Genomic DNA, 24,070 nt, shown 5'->3' with positions numbered 1-24,070 from the left:
TACTGTGAAGGATAAAATGTGTTAACAGATAAGCACATTCAGTTGATTTGAGAAGGGAGAGAAAACTAAGGACTTGAGGGAGAGGGATTTTTTTCATTTAGGACCCTACACCTGAGCTGAGCCATGAAGACAAACAGAAATCAAAGTGAGTGAAGGAAAAGAGGAAGTATACTTCAGACACAGGTAACAGCCCATACAGAAGCAGAGGCAAGGAAAAGCATGAGGAGTTCAGGGAATAGAAAGTAGACCAATTTGTTTGAAATTTAGAGTTTATAAATATACAATAAACCTGGAAGGACAGGCTGGAACCAGACCATAAAGAGCTAGGGTAAGAGGTTTGCATTTTATCTTAGAAACAATAGAGAAACACCCAAATTTCTTGAGTAGTGGCATGATAGGATCCAACATTTGCTTCAGGAAGATTATTTTGTCAGTCCTGGAGAGAATGAATTAAAAAGGGAAGAGACTGGAGGGCAGGAGTCTAGTGATGCATGTCACAAGTAGTTCAAGTCTTAGAGTTACTTAGAACAAAATAATCCAACATGTGGGGAGCAGTCTACTGGTAAGGAAACTTTCTTCATTTAGATAGACTGGTTCTCAGATGACAAACACATGATTTGTCACAAACCCCATTACTTGAAATCTTTTCAAGATGTTAGGATTTGTTAGGGTTTGTGCTCCAATCAACACAGCCTTCAAGGATCTGAGTTATTTCAATTCCCACAAAGGATGAGATGACACTACATTCAACTAACGACTAATGGAAACTCAAGCCAAGAGTTTCACAGATTGTAGTTGCCTGGATATGATTAGATGCCCAACAATGATTAGTCAACTAACAGACTGAGCTTTTTGTTTTTCTTCTCAGCTACAAGGTTTGGTCATTTAATTGATCATTGTTCTCAGTAAATTCTGAGTTACTAACTAAAGCACCAAGGCATGGGACTTCAATCAAGAAAGTGCTGTATGTCTCCAGTAACAGTTCAATAGTTTCCTTTACTGAATGTCATGAAACTCCTGAAGTCATGATCAATATCTAGGCTGAACTTCTGTCTTGAAATGAACTTCCTAACAAAAGGAAGTACAGTAGCATTTTGTGGGGCCTGGATCACAAACACTGTACTCAAACAATTGAATGTGAAGACTTTAACTGCTTCTTTCTCTGACTGCACAGGCAAGTTGGAAAAAATAAAAACACGGTACTGTGACTGAAATATATTAACCCAGTGTCAAGCAAGTTGATTCACTTCCACGTTAACATTTACCTCTGGTGTTTGAAGTGAGGAATCTGTTCATTCCCAGAATGAAAGTAAGATGACTTTATTAACTAGCATCCTTTAGGCATTTTACTAAAGGCTCCGGGATACTTTTCAGGCCACCATACAGACAGTATGGGGGAGAAAAACTCAGAGACAATCTAGACAGATACTAAGTAAGGGACACTAGTTCTTGCAAATCAGTTTTTAAGGGGATAAAATAGATCTTTACCTTGCTAAAGCAGCAACTACTACTTCCCATTAAAGGAAAAAAAAATTACTCTAATTTACAAAGTCTTTACACAAAAATAATTTCTATTTCTATGGAGTTTGAAGGTTTTCAAAGCACTTTACATCTATTTTCTTATTTCTCAAGAATTCTGCAAGGTACTTATTATAATCATCTTACAAATGAGGAAACTAAAATGCAGGGGTGAAGTGATAGCCTTCATCACATGGCTAAGAGATGTCAAGGGAAGGATTTGAATCCAGGTCTACTTGAAACTCTGATGATGGAATCCTAATAAAGTTGCCCCAAGCCCCAATATTTTAACTTCCTTATAGGCCCCCACTGCACCGACCTAGCCATTCACCTTTCCTCCTCAATATCCTAACTCTTTCATATATGCCTCACTGCTCAGTAGATCAACAGGTGTGTCCATGAATTCATATTTCTCACAGGAACAGCAGGCATGTCCATATGATGGGATCCCTCTAGCTAACCACTGCCTCCAGACCCATTTCTCATATTTCCCACAGAAATAGCAGGTATGTCCATGCACTCAATCACAACCATATTCATCTGGTCTCAGACAGGACCACAATAGCTAGGCAATCAGAAGACAATACCACTAGTATGTAGAGCAGGACATTTGACCACCAAACCATACAAAGGGCCCATCTGTAATAGCAAGCACCCTGGCATACACAGCAGGGCCTGTTGTACAGGTTCGTAGATCTGCTTTTCTAAGGAAAGCAACCTTAAAAGGGGTAAACAATCTTATTTTAATCAAGCACATATATCATTCATCTAGTTCAGGGGAAAAAGTCACCATCCTGAACTTCTGAGAAAATACAAACAGAAATTACAAACCAAAAGACCAACAGACCTTCCAACTCTCTGACCATAGACAGTACATATGTCAATACCAGAGAGAGAAGCACCAATATCTGGGTTTTCAAAGCTGGGGTGCTCCTTAACAGCTACTCAGAGTCTCATCTGGTCTAGTCACACAGTCTTCCAATGATTTGCGCCCCAAACCAAAGCCTCATTTTATATATATTTAGAGAGAGAGAGAGAGAGAGAGAGAGAGAGAGAGAGAGATGATAGATATAGATAGATATATCTATCTATATACAAACACACACATATATGTACATATATACATATATATGCACACATATATACACATATGTATATATACACATAAACACATATATACATATATATAAATGCACACACATACATACGTATATATTATATACATTTTTTTTTTCAGAGCTGGAGGGCTTGACCCTGGTGACCCAGTGCCTCATTAGCAGTTAACAAAAGGTGTGGGCCTTCATACAAAACAATCCTCCTCTAATCAAGTTTCCCTTAATAGGCCCACCTAGGCCTATTAATGAACGGGGAAGATTTTTAACACCAATTACACCACCTTAAGATAGGACCTCTGCAATAAAAGTAAAAAACTGACCTAATGTGAACTTATGACATAGAAAGGCTTATTATAATATCATTATCATACATATATACCCCAATGGGTTTTTCTGTATGCGTTGTGGGTAATTGCAAGCACAGTTCCACTATGACTGAGACCCCTCCCCTATTTCTTAATCCCTTAACAAACCCCTCCTGCCTTGTTTAATATTCATAATTTCTGTTACATAATTGCATCTTTACACTACAAAAGTTCATCTTGTTTTCTCTGAAGTTGCTGGTTCCTCTTGGAACTTAGTCCATTTCATGAAAGGCCTCAGTCTCAACAAATGCCTATACTTGGATTAGAGGTGGTCTGACTCTGAATTCTTTGTGATGATTCCACCACAACACATCATGAAACCACAACAGTTTTTGGCATCCCTTGGTGGGCAGAGTTTATGGGCAGAGTTTAAATCTCAACATCTGAGTCCAGCATTTTGTTCACTGTGCTACTTCCTATTATTACCTGCACTATTAGACAGTGACCTGAGATGGATCCCTCTGAATTAGATAGAAAACTTGGTTTTGGCCCTGGCCTCTAGGAGCTTATGTAATGGTAATTTAAATAGGAAGATCTTTCCCATTCATTAATAGGCCCATGTGACCTGCTTAAATCACATGGAAGCCTGAGTCACATCTGGTGAGAGGAACTTGCTGAACCAGTGGAACAGGAAGGGTGGAATAGAGCTGGGAGGAAGTTGGTGAAAGCACTTGGGGTGGAGGAGAAAAAACACAGGAAGGCACAGCTAGTCTTGTGAGTGTTTGCTTGTGGGAAGACCCCAGCTAGGGTTGGGGGAGGGCAGGGAAGCTTGGGAATGGCATTGTACCCTACAGTGCTAATGTGTATTGACTTCTTGGTTATTGTGACGGATTTGGCTTTCTGGTATCTGAATAAATGATTTTCTTCTGCCTTCTATATGGAGAATCTGTCATACTTTGCAATTCAGAACTATGCTGGCATATTCATAGATGCCCTCTGTGCTGTGAATGTTATCTTGATGATACAGCTTATAATCCAGTTAGGAGACCAAGCTATATATGGGAAGAGTTAAGTAATAATAATTGTTATTATTGTTTGTTGTGTCCTTTTTCATTCACATCTGACTCTTTGTGACTCCATTTGGGTCAAATGAAAGAAAGTAGAGTGGTTTGCCATTTTCTTCTCCAGCTCATTTTACAGATGAGTAAACTGAGGCAAGGAAGGTTAACTGACAGCAAGTGTTTGAGGTCAGATTTGAACTCAGGCAGTTGAGTCTTTCTGACTCTAGGACCAGGTATCTATCTACAATTCCACCTAGCTGCCTCTAAATGACAATATAAAACATTAGTAATAGCTAACATTTATATGGCATCAGGCACTGTACTAAGTACTATACAATTATCTCATTTGATCCTCACAAAAATCCTGAGAGTTAAGTACTATTATTATCCTCTTTATTAATGAAAAAACTGAGGCAAACAGGTTAAGTGACTTGCACAAGGGTCTGAGGTCAGATTCAAACTCAGGTATTCCTGACTTTGAGGGCATCTAGGCAGCACAGTAGATAGAGCCTTGTTCCTGGAGTCAGGAAGACCTGAGTTCAAATCCAGCCTCAGATACTTACTAGTTGTGTGACTCTGAGCAAGCCAATTAACCTTCCTTGACTCAGTTTCCTCATGTGTAAAATGAGCTGGAGAAGAAAATGGCAAACCGTTCCAGCATCTTTGCCAAGAAAACCCCAAAAGGGGTCACAAAGAGTTGGACACTACAGAAATAACTGAACAACAAAAGTGTCCTGACTCCAGGACCAGTCATCTATCCACTGTACCACATAGCTGCCTCAGGAAGGGATGAATCAAAGTGAATGACTCAATAGGAGATAGATGTATTGTACATACTAAGTGTTAACTAAGTATTTGTTGACCGATGCACTGGAACAATTGGGAAAGGCCTTGTGGAAGAAATGAGACTTAGCCTCATGTGTACCCCATGATTGGATACAGGAAATGTGGCATACAGAAGACTAGGGCCATTGGCTGACTCCGGACTTTCTGGTTGGGTCCAAAGCACATGGATGGTGTGAAATGATAAGCAATCCTATCCCTGCTGCAAGTCAGGTCTGTGGACTGCTTAAGAACATAGCCCAAAATGAGTCATGAGCTATTTCAGGCTAAATTCTAACACAATACTGACAGTTAATCAATCATCTAGAAACCTAGTATATAACTATCACTGTACTAGGCACTGGTGGGTGAAAAAGGGGAAGAAGTCAAAAAGGAAATTATTTTCCCCCTCAAAGAATTTTCAGTCTTTCTAAGCAGACAAGGAGTACACATACAAGTCCATACAAAATAAATAAATGTTGCAAGAGAATGTTGGACAGAATTATGAAGATAGTTTAAGAGGCCATGAAAAAAATCACTGAGACATAACTAGCCAGATGAGGTTGTGGGCCGAAAGAAGAAAGGAATGTTTCCATGCAATATTCCTGGAGCATTAAACATAACAACCCTCCCCCACAAAGGGTATCCTTCAGTAGCTCAGCTATCTGAAGTGACTCCAACTGTGCCTGAGCCTGTAGATACTCATTGACCACTAGTTCAATTGCAGCTCAGGGGAACTGACAACATTTGGGGTAGATGATATACTGTGATCATAAGCTGATCAGTATTCTGCATAAGGGTTTTCTAGCTCAGGAATTAAAGCACACGACTTCAATTTAATCCCTAAACGCTTAATGATTGTATGACCTTGGCCATGTCACTTAACCTCTGAAAAATCTAAATTTCCTTTTTTGGAGGTTGGACTTAATGACCTCAAAAACCACTTCTTTTTCTAAATTTATAATCTTCCTTAAGGGCTGGTACTGCTTAATTTTCATCTTTCTCCTCACAGTACTTAGAACAGTACTGGTCATATAAGAGATGTTTAATAAATCAATCTTTAAAAAGCACTATCTATATTTGCATTTTATCATCTTATATATTCTTCCCAGTGGAAAGAAAACTGCATGAAGATAAGACCTGTTTTCTATTTTGTCTTTGTATTTCTAATATCCACTTTTAAAAAGCATTTTAAGTTTTTTTAAGTATGCTTTTTAAAGGGTTTAATAAATGCTTATTGAATCGAATTTAAGAAAATTAAATGCGTAGCTGACAAAATGCTATCTTGTACTTTCTCCCATCAAAATTACTGGCTGATAAATTAAAGAAAGAGAATTCCATATGGAGAGATACAAGCTATGTAAAGAACTCATCTAGTTTCTAGAAAATTCAGGCATCAACTCTTTAAGGAAAGAGCTATTTAAGAGAGATTTGAAGTGTTAATTGTAATACACCTTATTAAGCATGCCATTTTAATTTCAAATTTCCCTCAGCTGATTCAAGATGGAAAATTCTCCAGATTTAGAGCAAGCTAACCTTAGCCAGAAAGGAAAATGTGCCAAGGAGAAAAGTATAATCTAGTGGCTTCTGATGCTCAGACTAGGATCCTTCCCTGATTTCAGCGTAGGCCATATTTATGTAAGCAGGGAGTTGCCAGGGGCCAATCGCTGTCAGGGGCCAACTCTTCTCAGGGTACCCTGTACCCAATGTGAGTGAAACTTGACTGTCACTTACACTGTCTAGGGCTTAGCTCTTCATCAGCCATTGGCAATTTCGTGTTGCTGTTATCCATGCCTAGGGGTAAGCCTTTGGTCATTTCGTACCATTAGAGAACATATGACTGGAGAACAAGTGGAAAAGGCATAAGCCTTTATATAGTGCCCATTTATTTGCCAGGGAGCAGAGAGATGGTGCAGTAGATAGAGTACAGGGTCTGGAGTCAAGAAGACATCTTCCTGAGTTCAAATCTGGCCTCACACACTTTTTAGCCATGTTACCTTAGGCAAGTGACCTATACCTGATTATTTTAGTTCCTACAAATATGTTTACACAAATTTACAAATGTGTGAAATGTGCTGTGGAAGGAAATGGAAAACCACTCCATTATCTTTGCCAGGACAACACCCAATGAGGTCACAGAGAGTCAGACACAACTGAGTCACAATAGAAGGAAAAGTTATCTGGTAGGCACTGTGCTAAGTGCTTTTACAATTGCTACTTCATTTAATACTCATGACAATCCTTTGAGGTAAATGCTTTTATTGTCCCCATTTTATAGCTGATGAAACTGAGGCAAACAGAGGTTAATTGAGTGAGTTCAGGATCATACAACTAGGAAGTATATGAAGTCAGAATTGACATTAGGTTCTTGGCTCTAGATCAGTATTCTATCCACTGCCAACACCAGCTGCCTCTGTGACTAAAGGAAATTCCCTTTATCTTTCAATGAAAGAAGATTCCTAGAAGCCTAGATTATTAGACTTAGGAAAGACTTAAGAAATTAATTACTTATTCCACTGCCCTTGTTTAACAGATAAGAAAACTGAGGACCAGGGAAGTTAAGTGGTAGTCACAGTGGCAGAATCAGTACTAAATCCTAGTTTCACTCACTCCCAGGTAGTATTACATTCCATCAATACCTGGGTGTATCTGTAAGAGACTCTAACAACTGTCATACACTCAAATAATTTTTTTTTTAATGTTACTTAACCAAGAGAAGTATCAAGGCATAATACATAGTAAACTAAAGGCATTAAGAAGACTTGAGTGAATTCAAGGCCCATATCTATCACACAGCTTACCATGTGACCCTAATCAAGTTATTTAATCTCTCAGTGCCCCTGTCAGTTCTCTGAGGAAATAAATTGCAGAGAAGGTGTCAAACTTTATGCGGTGATAAGAGTTCTTTTGTCTGAGAGATCACTATATCTATGAAATCACAAGTCCCATTCCCATCCCTACTTGGCCAAATTATTTTAAGAATTATACCTACAATAGCCAAGTTATAATTTGGATCATGCTAATATAGCCAATTGGCAATTACTTGTGGGATAATTTTCCTATTAGTTGATCTTCCAAAATTTGTATTTCTTGAGTTGACCTTTTGGTGTGGTAAAATTGGGAAGGTATAGGAGATGAAATTCATATTGGTTAATTGTATTCCTTGGAAACAGCACTGGGAAATGGTTTGGTCATGGACAAGATTTAAATTCCTAACTTAAATGAGGTTTTGAGGTTTTACGTCTATGACATCACCACCACCCCTACCCCTTCTCTCCCAAATCTTCATAAGCTCAAAGAAAAGAAAGTAGAATGTAAGAGACTATTTTATCTAAAGCAGTTTATTCAACAGCTCCTAAGATTTACTTAAGCATTTTAATATTTTTGGAAGGTGGATAAAAGATAAAACCAATGAACATGCCAATCTGAGGACTTTACTTGATATGCAAATATTTCTTCAGTAAAACACTATCTTATCTAACTCCTAGCAACACTTAACCACACAATCCAGGACAGGAGGAATGTTGTATAAAACAAACTATGCAGGGAGAAACGTAATTACTTAAGCCGACTGTTGGCCAGCTTTTAACCTAAAATATATTAGACAGTCTTGAGGGGGAAGAAAGAGATGACTCCTTTAATGACTAGAAGGGGTAGGACCTCTGTCCTCTGTCTCCTCTGAAAAGCCAGGTAAAGAATAAGCAATCCAGAGGAGTCAAGTGAAAATCCCTTGATGTATGAAGCTGCCATAAATTACCATCACTTTAATAATCAGGGCAATTTATAAATGCTATATTCAACACCAAAGAAGCCTCATCTTGCCATTTCAATGGAATGGGATTTTGGAATTATGGGGGCCTTTAGGATGACAAGGAGAGGTGGTGGGGAAAACTGCATTAGCTAGTAGGCTACCTGAATGTGAACACTAATTTATAACAGCATGTATATACCTCATAACCTCAAGTCTGCTCTCAGACTTGCCACTAGCATGAAGTGAACAGAGTTTTGAGCCAACATCCAAGGAATGTACTTCCTCTCCAGCATGTGTGAAGGGCATTCCCATATGTATAGTCAAGGAACATGTGTTAAAGGGATTATATCAGGAACTTAAGCAACCCAGGCATTCATACAGAACACACATACTTAGGGACAAATGTGGCCAGGGTAAACATATATCCTAGCCTCACTTCAAAGTCTGCCACCATTCTATGATGCCATGAGACATATGAACAAATAGATGGCAGTGTTACTTAGGAACCTAAGAAAAATACTTCTAACACAAAGCAACTGGGATTTCCTCACATGGAGTCCCTCAGGAAGCTACCACAGGCTTCCAATTTTGTAGGCAGTTGAACGAGCACTGGGCCTGGAGTTAGTAAAACCTGTGTTCAGATTTGGCCTCAGACTCTTACCAGATGGATGAGTCACTTAACCTCTTACCTGGGTAAGTCACTTATCCTCTGTTTACCTCAATTTTCTCATCTGTAAAATGAGGATGATAGTAGCACCTCCCAAAGTTGCAGTGAGGATCAAATTAGATAATTATTATATAATATATTATATTATTAATGTAATATAATAAATACTCTAAATGTTAGTTAGTAGTAGTAGTAGTAGTAGTAGTAGTAGTAGTAGTGGGGTCAGCATCCACTCAAAATTTTAGCTCATTAGCATTCAATATCTCTATCAGACAATTCATGAATATGTAAAGTAACAAGACAAAATTTTAAATATACACATGATCGTTTTTCCAGAGGCTACCATATCAGAGGAAAGAATAAGCTCAGAGAATCTGTGTGACCAAGGAAACTGAATGGAGGAGAAACATGTAAGTGACACATATGGCCAAGAAGCAGGTACCATGTGGTCAAGACATATATATGAAGGCACATGTGGTGAGGGTATACATGCAACTAGGGAAACTCTCTTTTCCAATGTGACATTCTCTAGTAATACTATAGTTCTAGTTTTGGATATTGCGATACCAATTTCCATTGAGTGTTGTGCCACCGTCAATGAGTATTTTACCTCTTTTCCCCACCATATTGTCTCTGTTAGGCATTTTTCTTGGTCTCAGGGCTGATGTGCTCCTCTCTCTTCTAATGTGTTAGTCTCTGCTACCATCTACTGAGTTTCAGCTAATTGGTCTTTTCAAAACCAGCTGTTGCCCTTTGCTTAGTAGCTATCAGGAAGTAATGTCTAGAAGGCTTCTTACAAAACCAGGCTGCCAGCCTTTTTTATTGAATAGCCTAGGGCTATTAGCTATCACCCACCCAGCCAAGTAACCAGAAAAACTAGCAGAAGCCCCCAGGCTGCCTATTCTTTTGGTGACCTTTATCTTGGTTTTTGACCCATTTTCTTTGGTTCCAGACAACTATCTAACTTGGAGTTAATAAATTTCTTTTAACTCTTCTTAAAATCCTGATTGTGAATTAGTATTGCAAAGACCCGTTTTGAGAAGTCCCCTCAACAGAACTTCATAATAGTTATATGTAAGCAGAGATGATGAAATGCCTTTTTCCATGATTTCTATTGATTGGTATAAAAATCTAACTGAAGCAGAAACGAAAGGGCTACATAAATCAATGTGGCTCAGCAGCTACAGAAACTAGGTTGAAATTTTGTCTATCACTTATTATCTGAGACCTTGGGCAAGTCATTAACCTCCCTGTCCTGGAGTCCCCTTATCTATAAAATACAGAACTTTGTGTAGATGGCCTCTATGTTCTCTACCCCTCTCTAAATCTATGATCCTATAATGAATCTTTCTTCCACATACCAGCCTATATACGTGTGTGTATGCATCTACACACATATATGTATATAAACACATATATACGTTTGTGTGTGACTGTGTGTCTGTGTGTGTACACAGTAGCTCTGACTTCTGTGCTGTCTTCCAACCAGGACAAACTTTGATATTATTAATTCATAATTAGTGAGAGGCTGAATGTCGTCCTTGCTATCAAGTGTTTCAATGACCTTGAGAAAGTCTCTGAATTTCCCTGTGCCACAGTTGTCTCATTTGTTAATTAGAGATGACAGTATTAATCTACCTCCCAGGGTTGCTGTGAAGAATTGCTTTTAAAAAAAATGCCAGTGTGGGATTACATAGAAATAGCTATTAATGATTCAAATTTCACTGGCGACCAAGTCCTAGTTGAAATAATTTTCTTTTTGCCTCCCAAGCAATGGAACTTAAAAATTATATTTATTACACAAAGAAAAAAAATTAGATTATAAATAAGGTAGAAATTTATAAAGATGAATGGTCAGGAATACCAGGATAAATTATCAGGAGAAAATATGAAATTTCTTGTTTCTGTTAATGAAATTTTGATATCCATTTATTTAGAAAGGATTGAGTGAAGTCTATCCAAGAAGCAAATAAACTAAATGATTTTTTGATGTCCAGATATATATTGAATTTTGTTTCAAATGCTTTTGATGCAGGTAGAAAAAAACAGCCCTGTAGCTTTTTCCTCAAATGATTCCTTCAACAATGAGTGAGACTTTAAGTATAAAGTGGTCTATCCTCAAATTCCAAAAAGCTTTATGTAAGCTCTAAATGAGGGTTGTAGATCAATAAGTTTGGGAAATTATAAAGAAAATGAACCAATAGCATAGCCACCAAGGAGTCCACATCACAAATGAACTAACTTCATTTATTTTGACAATTGTAGCTGAGAATTAATTATTTATGATAATGTTTTATTGCACACTAGGGTCCATTTGGCAGCATACTTTGTAAAAGTAATGAATTCTTAGCAAAGCAGAGTGCTCATGCCAGCTCTTGGTTATTAAATCTCTTCCAGGAAATGGGAAGAACTATCTCAATTTCTCCAGGGGCATGCAGTTTGTGAACTAATGAAGTGATGGAAATAATAAGGTTCTGCTGTAAGTGACAGAAATAAAATGATACGTGTTAATTTTAACCTCAAAGTAGACTTCTACTTATTCACTTCCAAAATTATTACATGAGATCTTTGTGTGTTTGTGTCTGTGTGTATGTACACACAAAGATCTCTGGTAATGATAATATATCAGTGTTCTAAAAGTTGGGTGCCTATAGGTATATGTATGTGTATGAAAATATACATGTATGCATGTGTACATATATCATATACATGTATTTGTATATATACATATATGTATATGTGTATATATGTGTGCATGTATATATATATTTATATGTACAGAAGTTAGAATCATTTGGGGATTAAAGCTTATGCAGAAGTATCTAAATCCTTTTGTAATTATGCCCAACACATCAAGTCAGACTATCCAAAGCTAGAATATGAAGTTACACTATTCCTTCAAAACAAACTTTGATCTTAAGTCTCTGGATATCTAATTAACACCTCAGATGAGGACTGATGTTGATTTTACAAAGGTTTTCCCCAATAAGCTCTAAGGTTCAGTTGTAGCATTGTTTACCATTGTCCATCAAATACATAGGCCCTTCAAACAATGTCATGGGCCTTATGATCTTAATGATGAAAATGACTGGCATTTTCAAAACTAAAAACTGCTGGTAAGGTAGGGCAAACATGAAAGAAGAAGAGTTATTTCAAATATCATTTAGAAACTACTTTTAACACCAAAGTCAATTTTATCTGAGAACTAGAAAATGCAGTTTCTCCCGGTGATATTTCTGGGGACTGATTTGAAAAATGACACACTGAATTACTAGTTAATATCCTCTAGCCCCCTCTCAAAGGGGTGGTCCATGGATTACTGAACTAATGTTGATAAAGCATTTTGAAGTCTAAGGAAGAAAAGTGCTAAGTATTATAATGAAAAAGGCACTAGGCATGAAGGTCTATTTAAGAAGTACGAGTTTAGTGGCATATGACATCTACTTAATGTTCTGTCTAATTTATCATTTGTACACTGTTTTCTTAAATAATCCCTAATTAATTTCAAGTGAAAAATAGATTTTAATGGGAACTAGTTTTTTTTTTTTGCCTGAACTAAGGATTTAAAGTTAAGATAACTAATACTTTGATGGTTCAATGGACCCATCATCTCACCAATGCTTAGACAGTTTCTACTGATGTGGATCACAAACTTTCCATTTCTTCTTTTCTTGTATAAATCTTGTTCATGGCCTTCCATAAATTCTACTGAAAAAAGAGAGAAATGGAGCAAATGGAAGCTAATGACTTTATGAGAAGTCAAGAAATAATAAAATAAAAAAGAGCAAACAGAAGACAATGTACCTCACTGGAAAAACAACACCCCTGGAAAAAGGATTCAGGAGAGATAATTTAAAAATTATTGCACTCCCTGAAAGCCTTGATCAAAAAAAGAGCTTAGACATCATCTTTCAAGAAATTATCAAGGAAAAATGCCCTGATATTCAAGAACCAGAAGGTAAAATAGAAATAGAAAGAATCTACCAATCACCTTCTGAAAGAGATCCCAAAAAGAAAACTCCTTGGAATACCATAGCCAAATCCCAGAGTTCTCAGGCCAAGAAGAAAATATTACAAGCAGCCAGAAAGAAACAATTCAAGTATTGTAAAAACACAATCAGGATAATATAAGATTTAGCAGCTTCTACACTAGGGGATCAGAGGGTTTGGAATATAATATTCCAGTGGTCAAAGAAGCTAGGATTAAAACCAAGAATCATCTACCCAGTAAAACTGGGGCTAATACTCTGGGGGAGGGGGAGGAAGGGGGAGATGGAATTTCAATGAAATAGAGAACTTCCAAGCATTGTTGTTGAAAATACCAGAGCTGAATGGAAAATTTGACTTTCAAATGCAAAAATCAGAAGAAGCATGAAAAGGTAAACAGGAAAGAGAAATTATAAGGGGCTTATTAAAGTTGAACTGCTTGCATTCCTACCTGGAAAGATGATATTTGTAACTCATGAAATCTTTCTCAATATTAGAATAGTTGGAGGGAATATATATCTATGTATGTGTTTGTGTGTATGTGTGTGTGTGTGTGTGTGTGTGTGAGAGAGAGAGAGAGAGAGAGAGAGAGAGAGAGAGAGAGAGAGAGAGAGAGAGAGAGAGATTGAAAGAGAGGGCACAGGGTGAGCTGAATATGAAGGGATGATATCTAAAAAATAAAATTAAGTGTTGAGAGGAATGTACTAGTAGAAAGAGTAAGGGAGAGGTAGAATGTAGTATGTCATTTCACATAAAAGAGGGGAGAAAGAGCTTTTACAATGGAGGGGAAGAGGGGGAAAGTGAGAGGGAATAAGTGAGCCTTACTGTCATCAAATTTGGCTTCAGGAGGTGATAATTTACACACTCAATTGGGTATGGAAGTTTATCTTACCCTGCAGGAAAGCAGTGGGGAAGGGGATAAGAAGGGAGATAATAGAAGGGATGGCAGATTGGGAGAAGGGGTAATCAGAAGAAAACACTTTTGTAGATGGAGAGGTCAAAGGAGAGAACAGAATAAATACAGCACAGGACAGGATAGAGGGAAATATAGTATCTCGCAACATGATTCTTATGGAAGAGGATTGCATGACTACATATGTATAACCTAAATTGATTTGCTTGCCTTCTCAATGAGAATGGGTGAGTAAGAAGGGAGAGAATAGGAAACTCCAAGCTTTAAAAATGAATATTAAAAAATTGTTTTTACGTGCAACCAGGAAATAAATATACAGGCAATGGAGCAGAGAAATCTATCTTGCCCTACAGGAAAATAGAAAGGAAAGGGATAAAAGGAAGGGAGGTGATAAAAGGGAGGGTCAATTGGAAGAAAGGGTAGTCAAAATACATGCTGTTCTGGGGTGGAGGGAAAGGGGAGATGGGGAGAAAATTTGAAATTCAAAATTTTGTGGAAGTGAATGTTGAAAACTGAAAATTAATTTAATTTAAAAAAGAAATGAAAGGTTCAAAAAAATCTTTATGAGAATAATCTACACACAGATCAAGAACTTCATTGATGAAGGTGTGAGAAGGTAATAGGTAGGGGTTACAAGTATATTCTATAGCTACCCACAGTCTTTATTAATCACACATTCAATTAAAATACAGCATATCCCTATATTGTTGCTTACTAGAAACATGTTTTTTAATTTTATTTGATAGACTAAAATACCACTCTAAAGGTTCTCTTCCAACAAGGCATGTACAATGTATACATCAAAATATTGTAAGATGAAATTGAAAGATGTCCACCAAAGGTAATTGCCACTGTCATGGCAGAGATCTAGTTAACATGTTTACTAAAGAGGGATTCCTAATAGATGATAACTTCCTTCAGATGTTCCTGGTGGCACATGAAGTTGTGCTAACTGTATTAAACACCAGAATCTCCTAAGTGAGTCACATTCACTCCTAACCATTGAGCCTAACTATTCACAACAGGAAAAAACAAGTGAATAGACAATAATTATCATTGTGGCTATTGTTAAGTACTTTCAATAGTACCCGACTTCATGACCCAATTTGAAGATTTCTTGGCAAAGATATTGGAGTGCTTTGCCAGTTCTTTATCCAGCTCTTTGTAAAGATGATCAAACTGAGGCAAACAGGGTTAAGTGATTTGCCCAGGGTCATGCAGTTAGGTGAGATGTGAGGCCAAATTTGAACTCAGATCTTTCCAACTCCAGGCATATTGTTCTATCTAATGTGCCACCTAACTGCCTTCAATAATTATCATCCACACAGATAATACAATTCACTGGACAGCAAAGCTGTCCAGTCAGTAAATGTATCTTGGATAATTATGAGCATGGATAATGAGCTGGGCCCAGAATGAAATAGCAGAAGTAAAGTGGAATAGATAGCTTTTGGAAAATTTTTCTGTGATTTTAGGGACTCCATGCTTATTCCTGAAATAAAGATCTGTCTTTTAGCTTTAATATCATTCTAGTGATGCTCCATGGTTGTCAGTCAAGAAATTCTCATGATCTCTGTAGCATTAATGTTGTGATTCACCCAAAATATAGTTGAGAAGTTTATGAATGGAATGAGTAGCTTCCTCCATATTGTAAATGAAGAATTTTTAAGAGAAGTACTGTACATCATGTCATAAGAGGAGTTGAATAATGGTCAGGTACAAGTGATGAACAGAGTGCATTCTCCATAGGAATACATACCATGACTGGAAATCTAGTTAAGATCTGCACATCAGTAGAATGGATTCCCTGAGGCACATTTATAGAATGATATGGATAATAGTTACACAGGATAAGACATCATGGTTGGGTAGAAATCTAAATGATCAGGAGTATCCACATTGGTAAAGAGCACAGACCCAGCAACATATTAAAAAACATTGATATCATGCTGAGTACAAAAATTAGTCATTTTAAAATTTTCCATTTTTTTTCCTGAGGTAAGAGCACAATTCATTGCAAGGGACATAGATAAAAAGCAGATTGTCACATGTCTAGAGCTATGCTTATATGCACCAACCAGTCTTTGGAGTTTAGGGGGTCTTATCAATTCTTACAACCTATTTTCCTATAAATATGCATCAAAACATTTAGCCAAGATGTAAGGCAAATCTCTGAACTTCCTGCTAATTATGTGGATAAAAGATATAGCAGATCTTTAGGACCCCTGGACTCCCCTTATTTTTCCCTTCTTTAACTTTTTACTCCTTCTAACAAACTGACAGTACAGACTTTCTTCCAAAGTTTTATTGAAGTGATAGATACAGAAAAGGATAGATGGTGTTTGTTTCAGTTTTTGTGATTCAGAGATTATGATTCATTCATTTGCTCAGTCAGGAATGCCTGCCTTCAAGTTCCCCCTCTGAATGTGTGACTCTTGGCAAGTCACTTACACTTTCAGGGCTCTAGGCAATACTTGAGGGCTCTAAATTACACAGAACATTATGATTTGTATTAATAGAGGACGTTTCCTCACCTTGGAGTTCCCCACACCAATGAAATCACAAGTCTATTTTCTATCACATCCCCATCCCATTTATTCAATAAAGGGTATACTGAATGCCTAGCACTAAGCTAAATGGAATGATTGAATGAAATATTTATTGAGCACTTAATATGTGCAAAACACTGTGACAAACTGGAGATGCAAATAGAAAAGTAAGCCAATCTATGATCTCAAGGAGCTTGCTTGCCTTCTAATTAGGGAGCTAACATATATGGAAAGTTTCAACTGCAAGTCAAATGGAAAAGTCTCACAGTCCTTAGAGTGCAGCAGCAAAGCAGATGGCAATGTGTCTTCTTTAATGTCAGTTCCACTGACAAAATTATATTTTTTTCTGATATTTAACCATTTGGCACAAAAAGATTTTAACGACAAAAAATTTCTTCTGAAGTCTTCAAAAGATGTGACTGCAGCACGTAAAAAAGCAGTTGCCAGTCAGGCTATATCACCACTGAGGTTGTTTCTGAGAATATTGGTTACATAAACTGGATTGAAAGAATTGCTAATCTCAAGACTGTTGGTTTCAGGGAGCTGATCTGTCTCTTATGTTGTCTGAGGGGAAGATGGTGGTCAAGGTGCTGGTGGTTGACTTGACCTGCTTGTCACTTGCTAACTTCTGCCTCTCCCTCAGGGCACGATGATCCTTCTGGTGGGCTGACTTGCCTGCCATGTGAGAAGCAATCTGTTGGCAATTCATGGGAAAGGCTGACTTCTTCTCCACAGTAGCTAGAGTGCTGGATTTGAAGTTAGGAAAAAATTGAATTTGACTCTTGCCTTGGATACTTGCTAGCTGTGTGACCCTGAGTAATTCATTTAATTTCTTTCAGTCTATTTTCTCATCTGTATTATGGAGATAATAATAACAGCTACTTGACATTGTCATTGTGAAGATTGAATTAGATAAAATATGTAAATTTGAAAGCTTAAGGAGCTAAATAAATGCTAGCTATTTTACTGTATTATGATTAATAGTGATGAGGTTATGTATTCTTTTTCAGGTAAAAATGCTTTTTAAAACTAAAAAGAATTCACAGAACTCATCCCCATCAAAGAAACTGTTGTTCTATGATAAGAAGATGGGCCTCATGCTCTGATATTTCTGGGGATGACCTGAGGCATTTCAGGTCTTGAATGAGAGATGGATCATTGTTTTCTGCAATAAAATTTACCACTTTCTATATTTTTGCATGAACTGATCTGCAGTCGTTTTCATATCACTCAAGAACTATTTTTAAAGAAACTCTTGAGGGGTCTATAGCTCAGTTACAAGACACAAGGTGTGTTTGGGAAAAGAAAGAATTAATAAAAAGGCACCTCTTCTCCTTTTCTTTTTAAGGCTATTAGGTTTAAATGACTTGCCCAGGGTCTCACAGCTAGTAAGTGTATGAGGCCTGATTTGAACTCAGGTCCTCCTGACTCCGGGGCCAGTGTTCTACCCACTGTGCAACCCAGCTGCCCCCTATGTTCTTTTTTAAATTTAATTTAAAAAATTCTGAATTTAACAACAATAGAAAGAACATTTCTGTATACCAAATCAGACAAAAAAGAAAACTATATATAAAACTGTGAATCTCTACTATGTATAGCTTGCTTTAAAGGATACATCTAAAGGGTTTTTATTCACCTAACTTCCTAAAGGAAAGAATTTGGTTCTAAAAATTTCCAAACTGCAGCATCTGATTTATATTTTTAAAGGAGAAACTTGAAATTAAATACATTAGAAAGTCAGGCATAAATAATGGATGTGGAATCATTCCAAAATATGAACACTTTCTGGCTGCTATTTTTTTAAAGCACTTTTTAATTATTTTGAAAATGCATCCTACTGATCTCATATGTATCATCATAGATTTTATTTTATTGAATAAGTTTCCTACCCCCAAATAATGTACAAATTCAACCCCATTAAGTTCTTTCCCCCTCTGATGCCTCTTCCCAATCAGGAGGTAACTCTGGTTTTTCCAGTGCTTTGCCAATGGAAGGCAAGCTTAGGTGAATCCAACCAAGATATAAAATTAATTAATTAACCAATAAGGAAAAAACACTTACAAACAGTTTACTATGTGATAAGCACTCTGCTAAGTGTTGGGGATATAGCTACAAAAGTGAAGAACATTCGTGCTCTCAAAAACCTTGCATTTTAATAGAGAGATATAAAGTCATGGTAGATATGGACAATTATAGGAATGGTAAATCTATAAACTCTTTCCAGTAGGAATGGCAGTATTGATCATAGAGAGATTATGTTTCTAGAACTGAAAGGCAAATGGCGAGCAACAGAACAATAACTGGAGTTGACTTGGATTGCCCCTACAGTTGGGTCAGTGGGACTTTTGTAATGTTGATAAAATAGGAAGATCTTTTCCACCCATTAAGAGGTCTAACACATGGAGCCTGTGGTCACATGAAGACTGGGTCACATGGAGCTCAGACTGGGAGGAGCTTGTCCAGACAGGAGACAGAGAGAGAGAAAGAACAAGCAGAGAGGGAGAGCAGGCAGAGCAGAAAGAGAGAAGCAAACTGTCAGTGGGCATAGGGAGGAATTTGTCTAGGGGAACTTGTTTTGGCAGGGAGGTCTGATAGAAAGAAAATTTAGGATGTCAGTGCTCCCTGGATTAGTAATAAGTACCTGATAAATCTTCCCTCCTTACCATTATTCTAATGAAGTCCCAAATAAATATTTTGATTTTGCCTTTGAAAAAGAGAGTTTATTATATTTTGTGAATTTATCCTGGAAATATGCATGCCTACTAATAGCAGCTGCTAGGGGTATCACATTGACTTACAACTTCCCAATCTAGTGTCATTAAAGGAACACAAATGGCCTTACAGTAGTACACAGGGTAGTTCAAGATTCTTTAGGACCCAAGTTACTAATTCCAGTTTTCCCTTCATACCTCTTGCCCCTCTTTCCACCCCTCCCCACCTTTCCCCTCTTTTCTCTTTCTTTTCTTTCTTTTTATTTATTTATTTTGTTTTCAACATTCACTTCCACAAAATTTTCAGTTCCAAATTTTCTTCTCATCTCTCCCCTCCCCCCACCTCAAAACACCTTGCATTCTGATTGCCCCTTCCACCAATGTGCTCACCCTTCTAACACCCCTCCTTTCGTTTATCCCCATCTTCTCTAGTTCTGTAGGACAAGATAAATTTCTATACCCCTTTGCCTGTATTTCTTTTTTCCTGGTTTTACACAAAAACATTTATCAACATTTGTTCCTAAAACTTTGAGTTTCAACTTCTCTTCCTTCCTCCCTCCCCACCCATCTCTCCTGAGAAGGCAAGCAATTCAAAATAGGTTATATATGTGTAGTTTTGCAAACGACTTCCATAATAGTCATGTTGTGTAAGACTAACTATATTTCCCTCCATCCTATCCTGCCCTCCATTTCTTCTATTCTTTCTTTTGATCTTGTCCCTCCCCAAGAGTGTTTACTTCTAATTGCTCCCTCCTCCCACTTGCTCTCCCTTCCATCATCCCCCCAACCCTGTTTATCCCCTTCTCTCCTGCTTTCCTGTAGTGTAAGATAGGTTTTCGTACCAAATTGAGTGTACATGTTTTTCCTTCCTTGAGCCAAATGTGATGAGAGTAAGTTTCACTTTTCCCCTCTCACCTGCCCTCTTTTCCCCTCCAATGGAAAAGTTTTTTCTTACCTCTCCTATGAGAGAAAATTCTGTGTATTGTCTGATATAACCTAATCTGTATAAATTCTCTGATTTCTTTCTGCTCTTGGCTTGAATAAATGGGTTTGTTTGCTATTAACTATGTGAAATGATCTTTGTATAACTGAAATTTTATGAGAGGACAGTCAACTTAAGAATATAGAACTTGGGGTACTTCTTCCCTGACCAGGAGTACAATTTGAACATAAAATTCATATCCCCTAGATTTACAATATTTAGAGAAGGGAGAAAGATACAATTCTAACCTGGTAATCCCATCCTGAGAAGAACAGAGTGGCTAGGTTTTTGGTCTCAATATCCTATTCTCATCTTGTTAGGAATCCAAATCTCCCTTGGCTCAAGTTGGGGAGGAGGAGAATTCAACGTCTTCCTATGATGATATTTAGACAAATTTATGTAGACACACAAAAGCCTGTGTGAGCAAGACACACATACTTTACATGTAAATTGAGGGGATTTTGCTCAATGAACTCTGAAGTCCCTTCAAGCTTTAAATCCATGATCATATGATCCCCCCTTTTTTGTCTTTGATTTTTCACATGGTCTATAATCCTAGATGCATATAGTTGTGAAGTCTACTTACATTTTATTTGTGGTGTTTCCTTACTCCTTTCTTATACCAAAAACACTCAATTCAATTATTCACACATAGATTACCAACATGGTAAGCCAAAATTATCATACCTAACTGCCACATTCTGCCAAACTCTCAAGAAGACTTATCCAAGAAGGGACCTGGCCTTCCATTGTCCAGCCTATTTTCAGGCAATTTCTAAGACCACTCAGGTAGGCACCATGATCATTTCCTCCTCATACTCATGTCTACAGTGTTTCTCTTATATTATTTCTACACTATTATTTTAACTTGTTTGCAAATTGTTTTTGGAAAAAATGATGCTTATTCCATTTTTTTCTTTTCCACACTTTGCATAAGACAATGGAAAGAAATAACAACTTTATCACAGATATAGATAATTCCTTCTCTCTAAAATTATACTGAAAACTTTCACCAAACATTGATTTAATCAGGCAGTGAACTATCTGTAAAACATCAGGAGTGGACTTGTCTTCTTCACCATATCCTTACTTTTCAAGTAATCTTGATTCTGCATTATCAATATCATCTCAGGAAACATTTTGGACATATTTCTTGCTTTTGCCCAATTTCAGTTTGTCTCCGGAAATTTGAAGAAAATCTTAATCATAATTTCCACTTGTGTGTGTGTGTATTTGTGTGTTCCCTATTGCTCTATCTATGGGTAGATTTACTTCATGACTGTTCCTTTCCCACTTCTACCACCTTGATTCTTTTTGATAGTGACTTCTTTCATTTGCTCTTTAATGTCTGTTATTTGGGCAATTTTCTTCCTCCCCTCTTCATCCTAGTGATATTTTTCTATAAAGTCTCAGTCCCCTAAATTGTCTTCTATTGTTTCTACTTTTGACTCATTCCTTTATGTCTTTGTTCCCAACATTTATCTCCTACTAAGGATGCATTCTGACATCCTTTATTCATGTGCTTAGCATCACCTTTGTTTCCTTGTTCTTAACAAAATTTACCAAGTCTATATACCCCTTCCTAAACTGCCCTGTGTTTTTGAAATCAATTGCTATTCTAAAACAGTAGTCATTTTAGCTCTATATTCCATACCTGGGACACTTGATTTTTTCCAATTTCTTTTCTTAAATATAATCTTTTTAGCTTTGGCTTTTTTTAAAGTTATATAGAATTCTTCATTCTTTTTTCCAAGATAAAATCTACCAATGCATAACAAGTGATATGATTTTTTTTTTACCATTTCCTAATATAAGTAGATTCTCTGTTAATCAATTATATTTGCTCTGAATGCAGTTCAGAGATAGTTCACCATATCAATGACTGCCATTTATGCAGCTATTTTAATTTAAGGCTTACTAATCATCTCACTTATGACCTTGTAAAGTAACTAGTGGAGGTACTGTTCCCATTTTACAGTTGAGGAAAATAAGACTTGGAAAGGTTAAATGACTTGCTCAAAGCACACTTGGCAGAGTGTTTTCAAAACCATAAAACACTACATAAATGTTAGTTCTTACTATTACTATGATTATATAAATGTGAAATATCATTCAATTTTTCATGCCAAAGCAAGTGCTCTTTCTGCTATGTAATAGCTGCTTTTGCAGAACAATGATGTGAACTAGTTCTATATTCTATGTTCCCAACTAATGATACCTACTAATGCATTTTTGCCTTAGAATTTGGTGACTGCTCTATATCTCACGTGAAATAAAAAAACCTATTTGTAGAGCACCTTAAAATTTGTGAAACATTTGAAATACGCTAATTTGTTTGAACCTTAAAATAACTCTACAAGGTAAATATTATTACCCTGTTTTGTTAATGAGGAAATTGAAGGTGACAGGGATTAAATGACTTGCCTATAGTGTTACATTTTTCATTGATCAATTCTTTGGTGACTCCATTTCAGGGAGGGGCCCAGGACAGGCAACTTTCATGGTCTTTTTAGCTCTGTTTCTGCTTTTCTGGACTTTGACATCATGAACCCATGAAGGGAATATATCCCACTCCCCTTATTTTCAACTTCCTTTTGTGTGTTGTATTTCTCCTCATTAGAGATTAAGTTCTTTGGGGGAAGAAACTTTCCTTTTGCTTGTATTTGTAACCCCAGCACTTGGCACAGTGCCTGGCTCATAGAAAACAATTCATAAATGCTTGCTGCTTCTCCATAATCACAAAGCCAATATTAGAGGCAGTCTGTAAACTCAGTACTCCCTGACTAGAATCTAGAACTCTTTTAACTATCCCAGGCAGACTTCCTCCACATATCATTCCCTTCCCACATAATAGGTAGGTTAGAAACCCTTTCAAACCTTTTTGGTGATGAATATCTCCCTCCATTTATAGCAAATTCCTCTGCATTTAGAGCCCTTCTCAATCTGATTCCAGGCCACTTTTTCAGACTAATTTGACATTCTTTGATCTTTTTTCACCTTATACTCCAGTGCAAATCGTTTACTTGCTGCTTCCTATGCATGAAACTTCATTTCGTTTCTCTGACTTTGGATGTGTCTCCTATCACTAGAACACTCTTCCTTATGTCTATCTCCTGAAACTCCAGGTTTTTTAAGACTCAGCTCGTGCCACCTCCTAAAAGAGGTATTTCCTGATTTCTTCAGTAGTTAATGCTTCCTGGATATTTTCTGTTTTTTATCTATCCTTAATTTACTTATCTGTGAACTATTTCATTGCCCGAGTTGAAGGTAAGCTCTTTGAGGGAAAGGATTGAATCACTTTTGTATTTGTATCACAAGCACCTAGCAAATTGGCTGGAACATAAGAGAGAGTTAATCAATGTTTGTTTGTTGGTTTAGTGTAGAATATGATTTCTTATAAAAGGATAAGTCTCCCTTTCCCTTTCTCCAATCAGCTGGGCATGATTATTGTTGGTTTCCAGTTCCGGAAGAAGACCATTCACCTCAGGAGGGTGATGTCTTGACCTGCAAGTGAATTGGATTTAACTGAGGTGGGACTGTGCAAAGTAAAGGGCTTCCTTTCTTTTCCTGAAATTTGGAGCAAAGGGAAATATTGCATCTCCCAAGGAGAAACCAAAAGAAGTCTGAGATTGCTGATATTTCTCAGCTTTCCTAAGGAACCAAGTAAGGATCCAACAGGTTGCAACAGG

General features: G+C 37.1%; 2 protein-coding genes across 4 annotated transcripts in view; one reads left to right on the top strand and one right to left on the bottom strand.

Moving 5' to 3' along the window:
* The window catches only part of ST6GAL2 (ST6 beta-galactoside alpha-2,6-sialyltransferase 2), a 172,098-nt gene extending 154,202 nt beyond the window's left edge, over positions 1 to 17,896 (top strand). Inside the window, exons 6-8 of one of the 3 annotated variants that reach the window (XR_011969848.1) lie at positions 9,576 to 9,649; positions 11,637 to 11,718; positions 17,699 to 17,896. Coding sequence is in view for 2 of the 3 variants with exons in the window: in XM_072621786.1 (XP_072477887.1) it covers positions 9,576 to 9,634 (59 nt within the window). In the remaining variant the exon portion in view is untranslated. Of the gene's footprint in view, positions 1 to 9,575; positions 9,650 to 11,636; positions 11,757 to 17,698 lie in introns of those variants that run through there. The other 2 variants (XM_072621786.1, XM_072621785.1) reach the window with 2 other exon arrangements.
* LOC140512596 (vertebrate ancient opsin-like) overlaps positions 1 to 24,070 on the bottom strand; it is a 276,386-nt gene that overhangs the window by 55,803 nt on the left and 196,513 nt on the right. The window lies entirely within an intron of this gene.

Source organism: Notamacropus eugenii, chromosome 6 (genome assembly GCF_028372415.1).
Source record: "Notamacropus eugenii isolate mMacEug1 chromosome 6, mMacEug1.pri_v2, whole genome shotgun sequence".
Lineage (NCBI taxonomy): Eukaryota > Metazoa > Chordata > Mammalia > Diprotodontia > Macropodidae > Notamacropus > Notamacropus eugenii.
Note: the sequence above shows the minus strand (reverse complement) of the source record. Positions and strands in the feature narration are given on the sequence as shown.